General features: G+C 39.1%; 1 protein-coding gene across 18 annotated transcripts in view; it reads left to right on the top strand.

Annotated features, from left to right (window-relative positions):
- The window catches only part of DMD (dystrophin), a 2138536-nt gene that overhangs the window by 1414585 nt on the left and 708141 nt on the right, over positions 1 to 15810 (top strand). For all 18 annotated transcript variants that reach the window (XM_058713880.1, XM_058713888.1, XM_058713887.1 and 15 more), the window contains one exon: positions 816 to 980. In XM_058713880.1, coding sequence (XP_058569863.1) covers positions 816 to 980 — 165 coding nt within the window. The remainder of the gene's footprint in view (positions 1 to 815; positions 981 to 15810) is intronic.

Here is a 15810-nt window from a genome sequence, read left to right as displayed (position 1 = left end):
AAAACTAAGCTAAAGTGCTCGGAAAGAACAGGAATTAAGATTTAAACCCAGCAGCCTAACTCTAGACTTCCGTGTTGAACAGAATATCTAGCACACTTCTTCCCAAGTTAATTCATGTTTCCCAGCCCTAATGTCATCATCCATTTATAAAATTGGGATAATAATAGTATCCATATCTTAGGATTGTTGGATGGATTAAAGAAGGCAGTAAATGTGAAACTTCCAAATATGGTGTTTGACACATTGTAAGCCCTTAATAAAAATAGCCTATAATCATGCTGATATATTCTACTCTTATCCAGATGTCTTTTTTTTTCTTTTCATTCTAGTCATCTGATTTTGTTTTACTTCGTTATACTTAGACCCCTAAACTATAGCTTACCTCCACATTTTTCTTTGTTCATAAAAGAATTCCCTTGTATAATTCTCCTTAACATCAAACAAAGTTAGAAGGAAAAGTAAAGACAAATATCTGGCATCTAATATGCAATGCAGCATTATGTTTAGTGAATGAGTGGTTCAAGAATATACTGTAATGGTAGGAGTTGGAGTTGGGTATGCATTTGTGTGAGTGTGTGTTTTGAATTTCCAAAAGAAAAGGCTCATTGTCTTTGAAGCACAGAGTTTTGGGGAAGACTATTAATAAATGATGTGTATGCATGAATTAAATTCTAACATGTAACCCATGTAAGTAATCAATATCACCTTGTTACAATACCCAAATCAGTAAATTTCGATGACATTTTATAGCAAATAACTTTATTTTTTACTTTTTTATTTAAACCATGGGAACGTTTTACTCTTTTTCCTTACAGGTTTCTAGAGATTTGCCTGAGAAACAAGGAGAAATTGAGGCACACATAAAAGACCTTGGACAGCTTGAAGAGCAGTTAAATCATCTGCTTCTGTGGCTGGCTCCGATTAGAAATCAGTTGGAAATTTACAGTCAACCAAATCAAACGGGACCGTTTGATGTTAAGGTAGGGACTTTTTGCTTTAAATCTTGTTTTCCAAAAGAATGGCAATATCACTGATTCGTTATCATAATCATCATTTTATTGTTATAATAACAATAGTAATGATAATAATAATTGACTAGCATTTTTTGCTTTTTCTTACAGCATTTACTAGCAATAATCTATTCATTAAACATTTCACTAGAATGCCTTCATCATGTTTTGTTACCATGATCTACTTCCCATCCCTACTTTAATTGCACTTAATGTACACGTGTAGACTCCTTCTCTAAAACTAAAGTTGTTTAGGAGATTAGGAGATGAGGTGCCTACCAAATAATGTATAGTCTCTTTAGTAGACATTAGAAAACCCTCTCAGGCTGACTCCACTTTATGTCTGTATCCTTTCATTCTGTCAGCAACGTCCCTTTATATTCTAGCCACAACAAATTGTATGGTATGTTTTGATGCATGTGGTTTGATGCCATGTTTTGTGTTCTTGATCTTCTTTTCTCTCTTCCTTAAATGTCTTCTTTCTCCTTATTTGGCATGATGAAGTTTTCTACATCCATCAAGACTGAATTCAATGTCTTTGCTTCTTCAAAACTTTGTTCCATACCCCCAGTAGAGTAAACAACGCTTTTAGGAATTGCTTATAAACCTCTGTATCCATTTCCCATAACCTTTGTACATTGATGGACACTTAAACTGTACAGACTTGAGTACCCCATCAAAATCTTCTTTGAATGCAGAGGGCATCTTCTTACTTTACTCCCTTACCCCACTCCTTTCTCGACACCTCCATCTCAGGGCCCAGTGTATGGTAGGTACTTATATTTTTGAATCAAAGAAGAAAGGTGGCAACCAGACACCCAAATTGGTAAAGAGGTGCCACGGGTAAGTCTAGTGCTCCAGGCCAACATGCCAATTGGATGCCACCGTCTTCTTTTAGCATCTCTATACACATTGATTGTCCCTGTATTTTGTCTCTTCCCAGGAGCATATTCCAAAGATTTATCCCAACGTGATGTCCTACTTTGCATCTCCTCTGGGTCAACAACATTAAGTAGCTAATCAAATAAGCCAGTTAAACTGAAATCTCAACCTCTTGATTAATGTAATGGTGGGCACTTTCAGGCTAAATAAGTTAAGGAAGATGTTGAGTCAAGTTTTTTGGGTTTTTTTTTTTAATTCACTGACCCCAAATTTTCATTTCCCTTGTTTTCCAGGATTATTACAACCTCATGTTTTTCATCTCCACTGGGTGCTGTTTTGGTAGGAGATAAGGCAAGGATGAAATGAAGTGTGAGGATATTCTAGAGAAGAAGTCAAAGTTTAAGAAAGATGGGCTTGAGTGAGATTAAGGAAAGAGAGGGGTTGAAATAGCTAAAATGAGTTATTTTGCAAACTGCGCTCCGCTACTCTTACCTTACCTCCTCCTGCCATGTATATCTACCATTCTGTTAGCCGCCCCCACGCACAGATGATGCCACGTACATCGCAGGTAGATGTCATTTCACCCCTGCAAACCCCAGGCTGCTCATCCAGCGTCACGGTCTTCCATTCAAGTCTGACGATTAAGGCCAAGTCACAGTAGGCTTTACCAGAATGAATTTGGCTGGCTTTAAGAAAGTATACGGGTCAGGTAAAGGTAAAGACACAGCTGGAACAATGACGGCACGGTAGAGGTCTTGACACTAAGCCGTGGCTTCTCCCGCACTAGCCACCCTGCCTTCGCGTTATGTGTAGGCACAGAGACAAGACTGGGAGGATGCAAAGCCACGTCATCATTCAGAGAAGCCACCAGTTCTGGAATCCTTTCCGTTTTTTCATCTTGCTAGTACGTGGTGTCCTCCGAGGTATTTGACTTCTGTCCATTCTCCAGTGCAACTGTATCTCACAATACTCATTGTTCGTTACTTGGTAATCTCAACAAAGAAGTAGTTACTTAGTCCAACAGACGATAACCTCAGCCAGATTCTCCTCTCAGTGAAAGAGCAAATATGATCTTTCGGTGGGTAGCAGAAAGGGGCACGATGGATTGTGTAGTTCAAATTAAAGAGGTTTGATATGAATTGCAAATGTCCTGCAATATCTTTTTTTTCTAATTTTTTAACATGTTTTATTTATTTTTGACACAGAGAGAGACAGAGCATGAACGGGGGAGGGTCAGAGACAGAGGGAGACACAGAATCTGAAACAGGCTCCAGGCTCCGAGCTGTCAGCACAGAGCCCGACGCGGGGCTCGAACTCACAAACCGTGAGATCATGACCTGAGCCCAAGTCGGCCGCTCAACCGACTGAGCCACCCAGGCGCCCCAACATCCCTTTACTTTTGATGCGTCCTTTAGTGAAAATGAGCTTCTTCATTAAAGTAATGAAAAATATATTCAATATTAGCTATCTCTGTGCATGGAATATATTGAATAGAAAGGATAACAAAATCTGCCACCACAAATGGATGTTGTTGACGCAACCAAAGTGACTTTACTCCCAGTCGAAACCCCCCACAGTGGTTCTCAAATAGCAAAAACTCGCGTTGGGCATTTGTTTGTCCGTGGCCCATAGGTTTGTGCCAAATTAGGTCCCTGCAGTTTAGAGTGAGAGCTCCTGTCAGCTGTGCTCTCACTGCTGTGCATAGTTTCAGGGAGTCATGATATTTGCCTCCTGCAGCCTGGTCTAAATCACTGAGGGGGAGAGGCAGCTGCTTTTTCCCTGGCGGTAAAAGTCTTTGGCTTTAGTCCTCTGTGCATATTCTGAGCTTCTCACCTCTGGAGTGCAGATTTCAAAAATATGCCCTTAGCCTTTTTCTTTTGTGTGTGGCTCTATCCGAGGCAAAAACCCCTAGCTGGTAATCAGGAAATAGTGACCTATGTGAATAATTTACTAACTTACCTAGTTCTTTATCCCTCTTTGTCTAGCTTCTATCTAAATTCACCGTCTGATAAATGATTTATTAAGATTGCTTAGCATTCTGCTGTAAGATATGTGATTTTAGGCTGTCCAGCCTGCTATAGCCCCCTACTTAAAGAGATTAAACTTCTTTTTTTTTTCCAGTTAAAGAAAGATGGGAAAATGGGCTTCACTTCACTTTCAATTACTGAAAGCCAAAAGCAGTTTTTAAACGCTTTTGTGGAGTCCGTGCCCATTTTTTTAATACAGAGAAAGAAACTCTTCGCTAAAATCTTAGGAATCAGTTAATGCCAAGAAAGTCGATGTGCGAGGAGCCTCCATTTCCTAACTTTAAAGACATTTTCTTTGTCCACAGTAGCCATGGCTACCTCTGAAACAAGGAGCCTAAGGCCTTGACATCCAGGTCATTTGTTTTCTCTAGTCAAACTCGGAGCACCTGTTAGAAAAATATGTACTACCCTCTGTGAGCCTCAGTTTTGCCTGCTTGGCACTTCATGCTTATTGATGCAATGCAGCTAGCTGTGTAATGAAACCCAAATAAAAAAAGCCTTAAGGGCTCTGTTCTAATGCATTGTTTATGCTGGAGTGAAAATTGACTGCACATCGCTTGGTTTGTGCAATTTACTCCTGAAATATTCCTATTCAGGAAATCCTGCAAATAGCAATATTCATCTTGAAAATCACCTCACAGAACCCTTAGCAAGCTGAGGAACATAATCAATGAGATCGTGATGTAGAGGGTGAAAATGAGGCGTAATCACAGCCCTTTCCCTTCAGTCAGCCCGCTAGAAGGCACGCCTTTGACTTTGCATTTTCAAATGTACTCACAATTCAGACATAAAATATGTTGATTTCAGATTTCAGAAATGATAATTGAATGCTAAGAACCAGGGACCACGTAAAATTTCTCTAAGACGTCTTATGTTTTTAATCTTTAATTAATGCTTTCAATAATGAGCTGTAGGTATGCTATTTATCTGACATAAAACTGCCTAACTACTGCTTTCTAAACTTTTTATTAATATATGAGAGACGGGGACACATAATTTTATGTTAAGTCTTACTGACTGAAATACTTTCACATTGAAAACAAGGAGGGTTTTTTTTCTTCCCCTCAAGAATGACTTTGCTTCTATGATCTATAAATAACATCACATACTGGTAAGCTGGCTCTTCCTTCCCATGTAAGCAACTTAATTGCCCATAATGTCAAGTCCACACAGAAAACTACCAAGGGACACACCTGGAGTGACTGAAGGATAAAGTACCACGTGAACGACATGAGCACCAAACCCTTCCCTTTCTCCGCATGTGCTCATGTTGCTGTGTTGTAAAAACAAAGAAAAATAAAATAAAATCATATATATATGTATGTATATGTATATATATGTACATACATATGTATCTACATACATATGTACATACATACATATATATACATAATAGATATATATAAGTTATCTGGTTATACATGTGTGTATATATAATATGTATATATATTATATATACATACATAATATATATATTATATATATATGTATATTAAATATGTATATATATATACACATAACATATATATATATATATATATATATATATGTTATCTGGTGCCATACGTGTGTGTGTGTGTGTGTGTGTATATGTATATGTATGTATATATATATGTATATGTGTATGTATATACATACGTATATATGTATATATGTATGTAGATACATATGTATGTGTATATATACATATATATGTACATGTATATGTGTACATATATATATATATATACACACACACACACATGTATGGCACCGGATAACTTAATAGACAAGGAAGACTTTATTCGTGACTGAAGTCAACTCCACTGAAACAAAGACAGGAAAGATTTTAATCATTGGGATGAGCTAGTGTTAAAGTAGTGGAGGACATTGGTGGGGACATTGGTCATTGTGATTTGGTCATCTATGTTTGCTAATTGTCACTTACTGAACATAGGCTACTCTGCTCCCTCCTCCTGAGACTGGCAGACATGGAGCCTTCCTGATATTTCTGTTTCAATGGCATGGCTCCCAGGTATTTGAGGAAGACATTCCTAAGTTGTAGAAAATTTACCTCTTAGACAGGCAGAAAAAGGAATTTACGATGGAAAGTTTTCTGAAGTAAATACACTAAAGAAAGAGAGTTCAGGCCTATAATTAGGAAGAAACCAGCCTAATTCTTTCGTCAACCTTAAGAAGAATGTTCAGGCCATCTTCATTAGTCCCCTCTTTTGTCCAAGGGAAACCAGGTTTCCTAGTGAACAGCTGAGGAAAGCTACTTCGTGTCAATTATTTCTGAAACTTTCTGTTGTTCAAGGACTACTCGAGCTGAGTCTGAAACTTCATGGTAGAGGATTTTGCTGGATGGTATGAGCAATCAGGTATTTAATGAGGGGTATTTGCTATGGCAGTGAGAAGAAAAACAAAGATTAATGATTGGAGCAGACTGTAAACCCAGTTTCTGAATCCAGAGGGCAGCCAATTAGGAAGATTCCTAAAGGTTGGGCTGGAAACGTCTTTAGACGGTAAAGTGATAAAGGCAGTGGCCATTTTATCACATTTTGAATGTTCTGGGTGACAGCACAGACATCAGAGGGGTTTTATAAGATTGTCCACAGTCATAGTTATTTCCTGGAGCAGAGCATAAAAGCTGTGGGAATTCTGATAAGCTTCCTGAGTGGCCCATATAGCAGCTCTGGGCAGGAAGGTTGTCCGTACATAGTGCGCTGTGCTGATGAGTCCTTTGAAGTAGATATCAAGTTGTCCAGCTTCAGCTCTCAGGATCCCTTTAGAGCCTGAGAGGAAAGTTCAACTATAGGACCATCTAGAATCTCGATCGGGATCTGGGTAGTCAGCTTTTAGTTCTCAGTGATGCCAAGTCAGGAGAACAAGAGAAAAAGTGGGAACATTAGTTTGGAGAGTTGTAGCCAGATACTGAAGGAAACGAAAGGAATAGAAAATTGGATAAGGACAGACAAAATGTGTAAGACAGTCCAATTTGATATAGGTAACACTACCCTGTAATTTACAAGGAAATGCGAAATAATCTGATAACCCACATGGGTGTGCTACAGTTTTCTATTGAAACGTAATTTTTGTTTCTGTACAGTCACCTCCCTTTTGATCAAAGGTACTCCCAGTAAGACTATTCTTATTTACCCAGTAAAGCTGGACTTTGTTTATGCAGGTGAGACAAGGATAGTTGATGACACAGGCCTTTGAAACTTTGTTTTGCCCTAAGTTTTTATAAAAAATCTCAGATATGACTTTTAAAAGATTAGAAGCCAGGAACTTGCCATCAGATTTTACCTACAGTACCTGTAGATTGGGATGAAGTTTTCTATTCTCAAAGCCCTCAAAATATCTGTTTCCTGAGCCTGTCAGGAAGTGACCCTCCTTTTTTGCCAGTAAGACTAGACATCCCATAAGCCAAGTACCAGGCTAGTTTCCCCAAGAGGGCTTTGTAAGTGTTATTTCCACAAAGTTTACTGTGGTTCCTTAAAAGTGTCTGGTCATATCTGATTTTATGTACATCATTCTCAGATATGACCTACCAGTCAAAGCCTTGGTTATATCATCAATTTTCTCCATTATGTCTGGTTACAAGAAAGATAGATTCTTACTAAGTCTGTCCAAATAATTATATTGCCATGAAAATACTCAATAGGAGTTTGTGAACTCTGGAGGAATCAGGCAGGGAGAAAAAAGATAAATGTTTCATTTCTGTTTACAAAAGTATAATCTACTGAATTGTTCTGAGTTAGAGATAGCTTCCGGAAAAAAAAAAAACAAAACGATAAATGAAGTCCTTATATCAAGAAAACAGGGGGCGCCAGGGTGGCTCAGTCAGTTAAGCATCTGACTCTTGATTTTGGCTGAATTCTTGATCCCATGGTTCGTGGGATTGAGGCCCATGTCAGGTGTTGCACTAACAGCATGTAGCCTGCTTGGGATTCTCTCTCTCCTCTCTGCCCCTCCCTCTGCTCATGCTCGCTTGCTCTCGCTTTCTCTCTCTCTCTCTCTCAAAATAAATAAATAAACATTTAAAAAATAGAACACTAAACCATCAGCAATATTCTAAACGAAAGCCTTAATCAAGTCGTCCTTCATCAGTTCATTCAATTCTATGTAATTGATTGCTGTTTTGCTGGATCTCAGGTCAGCAGTTTGATAAACCCATCAGCTTCTTCCCTGGAGTTCTGGAAATCCCGACTCAGCCCCAGTGGCGTGGTGTTGAAGTTATTTAAGCAAAGCTGCAGAAGCTTGCACCCTAGAGTACCTGGAATAGTGCTTTCTGTGGGTCTCTGTGATAGTCCCTTTTTGTTGAACACAAGCACTTTAGCCTGTCACTGATGACACGCACTTCAGGGAAACGTGATAGTGAAACACCTCTCTTTAAATGATAAAAAGCTTCAAAGAGCCATGGTTAAAGATCTGAGGAGAGTTCACTTCACAAAGGAATTGAGTTGTTTCTGTGGCATACATCATTTTCGAGCAATAACTGGAATTATGACGGACATTATACTGATTTCTCGTGACTTGATACAGTTACTGAAATATTTATGTTAATAACATTTGACCCGTACAAATAACTTCTGGCAGGTTAAGCATCTCTTCTTATCTGATGATGCTTTTTATGCAACTCAGTGTATCAAATAAACCTAACTATGTCTTTCTTTAGATATTAAGAGGGAACAAATGTGAGATTTTCATGTCCATCCGAGTTCAAGATTTCATTTAGGGTTTGAGTGGTGCAAGGCAAAATATCAAAGGTTGTCAAAAATCTGAAAACATTTTGAACGCTTGGTTAAATAGGATCATGGGTCATTGAAACAGTGCTTGGCTACCTATTTAACCGAAGTGGCAGTGAAAGATTTCAAAAATAAATATAGGAGGTAAGGTGATTGTAAAAGACTGGTTCTTTCAAAAGTGAGATGATTCTTAAATAATCAAGGACATGAGAAAATCACTGTAAACACAGGAAATTACTCTGGTAACACAGAATCATTGTTGCTTACCTGAATTACTCAGAAGGTAAAGAAAAGGCTTTTGCAATCTCCTATTAAGAAAAAATCAGGGGGCACCTGGGTGGCTCAGTCGGTGAAGTGGCCAACTTCGGCTCAGGTCATGATCTCGCGGTCTGTGGGTTCGAGCCCCGCGTCGGGCTCTGTGCTGACAGCTCAGAGCCTGGAGCCTGTTTCAGATTCTGTGTCTCCCTCTCTCTCTGACCCTCCCCCGTTCATGCTCTGTCTCTCTCTGTCTCAAAAATAAATAAATGTTTAAAAAATTTAAAAAAAAAAACAAATCAATAATCCAAGAAAATTTTGTCATTTTAATGAAGAGAAAAATGAACTTTAGTTTTCCACTAATATACTGTTGATACTAAAGCTCATTTTTAAAAAGCTTATAAATAAACCCATTGAATCATAGTCCTCTTTGATCACATGACACAAAATTCCTGTTCCACAAACTTTCTACAACTTTCTCTGTCCCTTCAGATTTTGTCCTACATTTTTCCTCATCTTCCTTCCAGAATAATCAGTCATTTCCCTTTAGGAAAAAAATACTCTCTTCTTGCTTAACAAAAACACATGCTACATACCTAGCACATGTTGCATACATGGTTGTTTTTCTCTGACCTTATTGTTTCCAGACGTTTCATTTATATGCATTGATTATACTTTTTAACCATAAGTAACTTCTGTTTCTCGGAGAAAAGTAGGAAGCAAATAAATATGAACTGTCATTTACTAGCATGTTGTGGGCTAGCAAAGATTATGAAAGCAAGTTGAGGTTACCTGTTCAATATGAAGGCTAAGAGTTTTCATCGGTCTTTGTGGAGGAGACTTTTAAGATTTTCTTTGGACTTAATATGTAATCTTATGGAGGCTGTGGACTAAAATTTGGGTGAGTAAGACTGCACCAAAGGGCTATCTGGGTATGTCCAAAGCCCGTCTGAGTGCATAAAATAACCTTTGTTTCCAGGCAGTCTTGTCAGCTCCGGGTGATTACTTTTGGGTTTCCTAAGATCCTTGAGAGTCCCCTATCAGGGCAGGGAGCGTAAAGCTCATAGTTGGGTTGAGTAACTGGGTTGGGGAGGCAACTCTCTGGCAGGGGTGGACAGAGAGATGGAAGATAAGAAGGTGTTGAAAGAGAATAAATCAAAGAATTCAAGGGAGCTGATGGAAAGTCCAAAGGTGATAAAAGGAAACAATAGTGGAGGCGATGAGAAAGGAGAGGCCCTAGATGAACCAGTGTAGAGAGATCACATGTTTCCACAAAAGGCCACTGAAATTCCAATTATCTTTAGTTAACTCATGCCAACAAGGAGGGAAGTGGACAACCCCACAGCTGTTCTTTTCAGGGGAAAATCAGAAGAGTGAGAATTTCCCGTAGGGAAGAGAGGAACCAAAGTAATAGCAACAAAGTAAGAACACCAGAGAAAGAGCGCTTTAAATACCGAAGAACTGAAGTTCAAGCAAATGACATCTTGATGAGAATTTAGTATGCTCTAACCCATTTGTAGCTTTCAAACAAACAAAAACAAAATCTTGGCCTCTAACCCATTATCAAGAGTCACTTGTCCTTAATACCATGCTTCCAGAGACTGTCATCTGGAGTGCTGGAGTTTCAGTTGGACTCACCAATGGATCCTCAGTCAGGATTGTGGTCGTTGTTCACATAATTAGCTTTTTAGAGGTTAATGTCTAATTCACTCTTAGGGAGATAATTCATATACAATGAGATTATCACATTCAAATAGTTACTCCCTTAGATAGATATGTACTAGCTCAGGATAAATTAAATAAGGTAACTAATTTAGTTGTGGGTTTTTTTTGTTGTTTTTTAAAACACTTATTTGTTTTTGAGAGACAGAGAGTGACAGAGTGCGAGTGGGAGAGGGGCAGGCAGAGAAGGAGACACACAATCCAAAGCAGGCACCAGGCTTTGAACAAGCTGTCAGCACAGAGCCCGACATAGGGCTCGAACCCATTAACAGTGAGATCATGACCTGAGCCAAAGTCAGACGCTCAACCAGCTGAGCCACCCAGGCGCTGCATAGTTGTGTTTTAAGGGGTGGTGTTGGAAAGGCAAGGAATAGAGGAGAGCACACTCACACTTTACATCTAATCCTCTTTCCTAGAAAAAAAAAAGTTTTAGCGTTTTCTATTAGTTACATAAATATATTCATGGAATATGTCCTGGAAAAAATGTGGGTAGAAGTTATTGGACAAAAAGGCACAATATTCTCATTTACCATGCAACTGAACACAGGTTTACTGGAAATTAAAAACTGCCCTGAATTTAGGCTGGTTCTAGGCAAGACTATAAATCCAGCTCCAATAAAATCTTGAAGATTGTTGGTTTCTGGATAGGTCCATGTTTTACTGGCATTAGACATTGACCTGTCTCTTGGAACACTGGGATCATAATTTTATTTTACTTTCACTCCCACCTCTCAACTCCAAAAACCATTCCTTAGTTGAGGTAACGTGGAAACGGGGAGAGAAACACAAGACCCAAGTTTTGGTGCCAGTTCTGACACTTACTAGATTTATGTCACTGATTAACTCACCTTTCTTAACCTGATTTTCCTCTTCATTAAAATGAAAAATTGAGTCCATTTCTCTGGGACTCTATTAGATTAAGGTACAACTACAGTGTGAACACATTTTCCTAAAATAATAAGAAAAGATGGTGAAAGTCACCTTTCTTGGTATAGCTGGAATTTTGACAAGAGCCCCTAAGAGGAATAATTAGACTTGCAAAATACATCACCCATTCAAAAGAAAGTGGTAGCTTGCTACCGGAAAACCAGTCCAGAAAAGACCGCAGATAGTCTTGAGATTTTCATTGTTCACCCTACCAAACTGCCCATATAAGGAGATTGTAAACTTGTTCACCCTACCAAACTGCCCATATAAGGAGACTGTAAACTTGAGAAGTTTCTTGAATTGAGAATTCCTAGAACATAAAATTCAAGTAGGACTCAGATTTTATCAGCTAGGAGGAAACTGGTGTGGTATTTTACTATTTGCTTCACGAGAGAGGCGGGAAAGAGTGCTTTTCTTTCTCCCCTGCCAAGCCAAGGAGGAAGACTCAAGAAAACCTCTACTACAATGGTATGCAGACCATTCTGCTTATAAAACTCTCAAAATTGGGGCGCCTGGGTGGCCCAGTCAGTTGAGTGTCTGACTTTGGCTCAGGTCATGATCTCATGGCTTGTGGGTTCAAGCCCCACATCGGGCTCTGTGCTGACAGCTCAGAGCCTGGAGCCTGCTTCAGATTCTGTATCTCTCTGCCTTTCTGCCCCTCTCCTGCTTGTGCTCTGTCTCTCAAAAATAAATAGATGTTGAAAAAAAAAACCTCTCCAAATAGTTTAGAAAACTGAGTATCCTCCTGAACATTCTAAAGTTGACATCTATTTTCTCCTCTGGCATATTGTAAATATTGACATTTAAAAAGTGTCACATTACTCTTTTGAATATATCCAGTAGACTGAAATTTCCCATAGCAATATGGTATCTCCCATCATCCACTTGAAAAAATATACAAAACAAGCTCATCTTTAAGTTTCATATCATTTTTATTCTTTCAATTATATTTCCATTCTACTTCCCTAAAGCATTATATTTTAATGTAATATATATTTATGCTCTAAAGCCTTTTATTAACCGCTCTATCATACTTCTGTATGACAAATATATCTATGTGGATTTAAATTCAGTTTTTAAAAATAAATTTCTGTAAGTATAAGGCTCTAAGTATTTTTAAAAATCCATTAGATTAAGTTATATATATAGTTATTGTATAGTAAATAAAAATACCTAGTAATAATCAAATTACTTAAATATATATAACTTCTGGTAATTGTTGAACATACTCAGTAGATTTTTATTGAAAATTAATCTGTTAATGAAATTGAGGGGTATGCCTTATGGTACCTTGATTAAAAGAGAATTTCAGTCATCAATATTTTGAATTGTATTCTGATTTTTCATAAATGTGTCTTGGGCACAATGTACCATTGGGATATGTCAGAAGAGGCATACTTTTATTTTGTAAAGTTGGAAGACTGTCATTAAACAAAAAGTGGGAGTGATGATTGGAATGATAGGTGCACCACAGAAACAAAGCCAGGAAAATCCCTTGTAGAAGCTCAGAATTTGGAAAGTGATTCCATGAACACCATCTATGCCCACATATCCCTAAAAAAGTCTTTGCAGACTGCAAGGGGCGTATCCCCGTCTGAAGATTGCCACTCTAGGTAAGATGAATATGTTATGAGAGGGAAGGAGGAGCATTTTAGCCCCTGGCTGGACACTTGTTAGGATACCAGTATACCACTAGGGTGCCTGGGTGGCTCAGTCGGTTAAGTATCTGACCCTTGATATTGGCTCAGGTCCTGATCTCACGGTCATAATCTCATGGTCACGAGATTGATCCCTGCATTGGGCTCTGTGCTGAGTGTAGAGACTGCTTGGGATTCTCCCTGTCTACCTCTCCCTCCACCTCTCTGCCTCTCTTTCTCACTCTCTCTCTGTAAACGTGAATAAACTTAAAAAAAAAAAAAAAAAGACCCCAAACTACCACGAAGTTCATCTCACCACAGTCCAGCAATGCTTGTTTCACACTGTTGACTCACGCTAAGCTTAGTGGTAGCTGAAGTCACCAATTCTTAAAAAAGTTAAATAAATAAAATCACCAGTTCTTTTTCACATGTGCTGCTTCTAGTCGACATTTCCTCCATCCTGCCCTTGTGTCGTCTACTATTTTTGGAATTAGATGCAAGGCCATCAGCCCCTTCCCTGGCTCTGCTGATCCTGCTTATCCCCAAGGTGCCTCGAGCTTAGGTCCAGTGCCTCCCATTTCTTGATCCAGTCCTGACCAAAGAAGAGTACACACAAGAAATGCACTAGCACTGGAGGCAGCATCTGTAACTACCATTACTGTTCTGTGTCTGGTTTCCGGTTCATCTCTGGTGATTTCAGCTTCTACGTTTTCACTGACACTGTCACTTTCTGCTCACAGCCTCCCCTGCCTTAGTTGTGATGGCCCTGGCCTCCCAGCATTCTCCCCCCTCACTCTGTCTCCCAAGAAAGGGAAGCTATTTTTAACCCCAAGCTACTTGAAGCCTTAATAAATTTCTTCATCCATCAATCCAGTTGATAGTAGAAATGGAAAGGAAGTGATCTTCAGGTCCTGATTCTATCATACAGTGTATTTCAATTTCTTAGTTTCTTTTCAACTTCAGATTTCATGTCTGCCTTCCATAACTTATAAAAAGAATTCTCGGCCTATATCCTGACACTGAGCCCTGTAACACATCACTAAAAACATACCTCTATTTTGACATCAATTCAAACACCAGTTTCCTTTGGCACTTGTTCATTTAGATACCCAAGTCTAACTGCTTTATTTCCTACCCAGATCATATTGTTCCATTTTGTCCACAAGCATTAATTTGGAGACTTTATCAAATGTATCAGTGATAAGCACATTAACTTTATTTGCATATATCCCCGATCAACCCCTCTAGGCAGAGAAAGACATGAGGCTAAGCTAATGAAATTTCTATTCAGCCAACAAACCATTTATTAACTACAATGTCCTACTATGTTAAGGTGACTCTCATTCTTAATTTGCTTAGAAGCAAGTTGATGTATGAATGTACTGTTGGGGAGGAAACGTTTTTTTTCCACCCTTTAAGTTTCTTCTGGCTGGTCTAAGAATTGAACTGACACAAGACACATTAACAGGAGAAAATTAACATACATGGAATCTACATAAAAACTAGAGATGCCAAAAACATTCGGTCAAGCCAAAAGACATATGCCATTCTAGACTAAAGAAAAGGGGTGAGGGCCTGGGATGTCAAAGGGAAGGGAAGGAATTCACAGAAAGAATGGAAAGAATAAGTGTTTGGTAAAGAAATGTTTGCGGGGCGCCTGGGTGGCGCAGTCGGTTAAGCGTCCGACTTCAGCCAGGTCACGATCTCGCGGTCCGTGAGTTCGAGCCCCGCGTCAGGCTCTGGGCTGACGGCTCGGAGCCTGGAGCCTGTTTCCGATTCTGTGTCTCCCTCTCTCTCTGCCCCTCCCCCATTCATGCTCTGTCTCTCTCTGTCCCAAAAATAAATAAAAAACGTTGAAAAAAAAAATTTTTAAAAAAAAGAAATGTTTGCTAGGCCATCCAGAAACAATGGCATATAGAGAGGACTATGACAAAACAAGCTCACTAGGTTCTTCCCTGCCTACCATACCTTGTTATTTATGGCAATAGTTTCTTTCCTAGAACAGTTGTTCTATCTAAACCCTTTTAGTCAGTTAGGAGAGATCAAAGTTCCTTCCTGAGCCTTTTGGGTCTTGATTATTTGCAGCACAAAATAATCTGCCTACCAAAGAGGCACATCTTGGGGTGACAAGGAGTGCTCCCCTACAATACCTCAGTTTACAAAAAGCGATCAAGGCAGAAACATTACAAAGCAGGGTGGAAAGTATACTTACAGAATGATGTGTTGGCCCAGAAGAGTGATACCCAGCCCAGCCAAGGTATTGTTTACAGCACAGCTACTAAAGTATTGTCCCAAGACCAGCAGCATCACCTAGAAGCTTGTTAGAAATTCAAATCCTGGGGTGCCTCGGTGGCTCCGTCAGTTAACCATTCAACTCTTGATTTTGGGTCAGGTCATGATCTCGTGGTTCGTGAGGTCAAGCCCCACATTGGGCTCTTCACTGACAGTGTGAAGATTGCTTGTGATTCTCTCTTCCCCCTCTTTCTCTGTCTTTCCCCTACTCTCTCTTTCTTTCTCTCTCTTAAAATAAATAAATAAACTTAAAAAAAAGAAACGAAGATATTTGAGCTTCTCCTTAGACCTTCAGAATCAGAATAGATGGGAGTGAACCTCGAGAACC

Source organism: Neofelis nebulosa, chromosome X (genome assembly GCF_028018385.1).
Source record: "Neofelis nebulosa isolate mNeoNeb1 chromosome X, mNeoNeb1.pri, whole genome shotgun sequence".
NCBI classification, from domain to species: Eukaryota; Metazoa; Chordata; class Mammalia; order Carnivora; family Felidae; genus Neofelis; species Neofelis nebulosa.
Note: the sequence above shows the minus strand (reverse complement) of the source record. Positions and strands in the feature narration are given on the sequence as shown.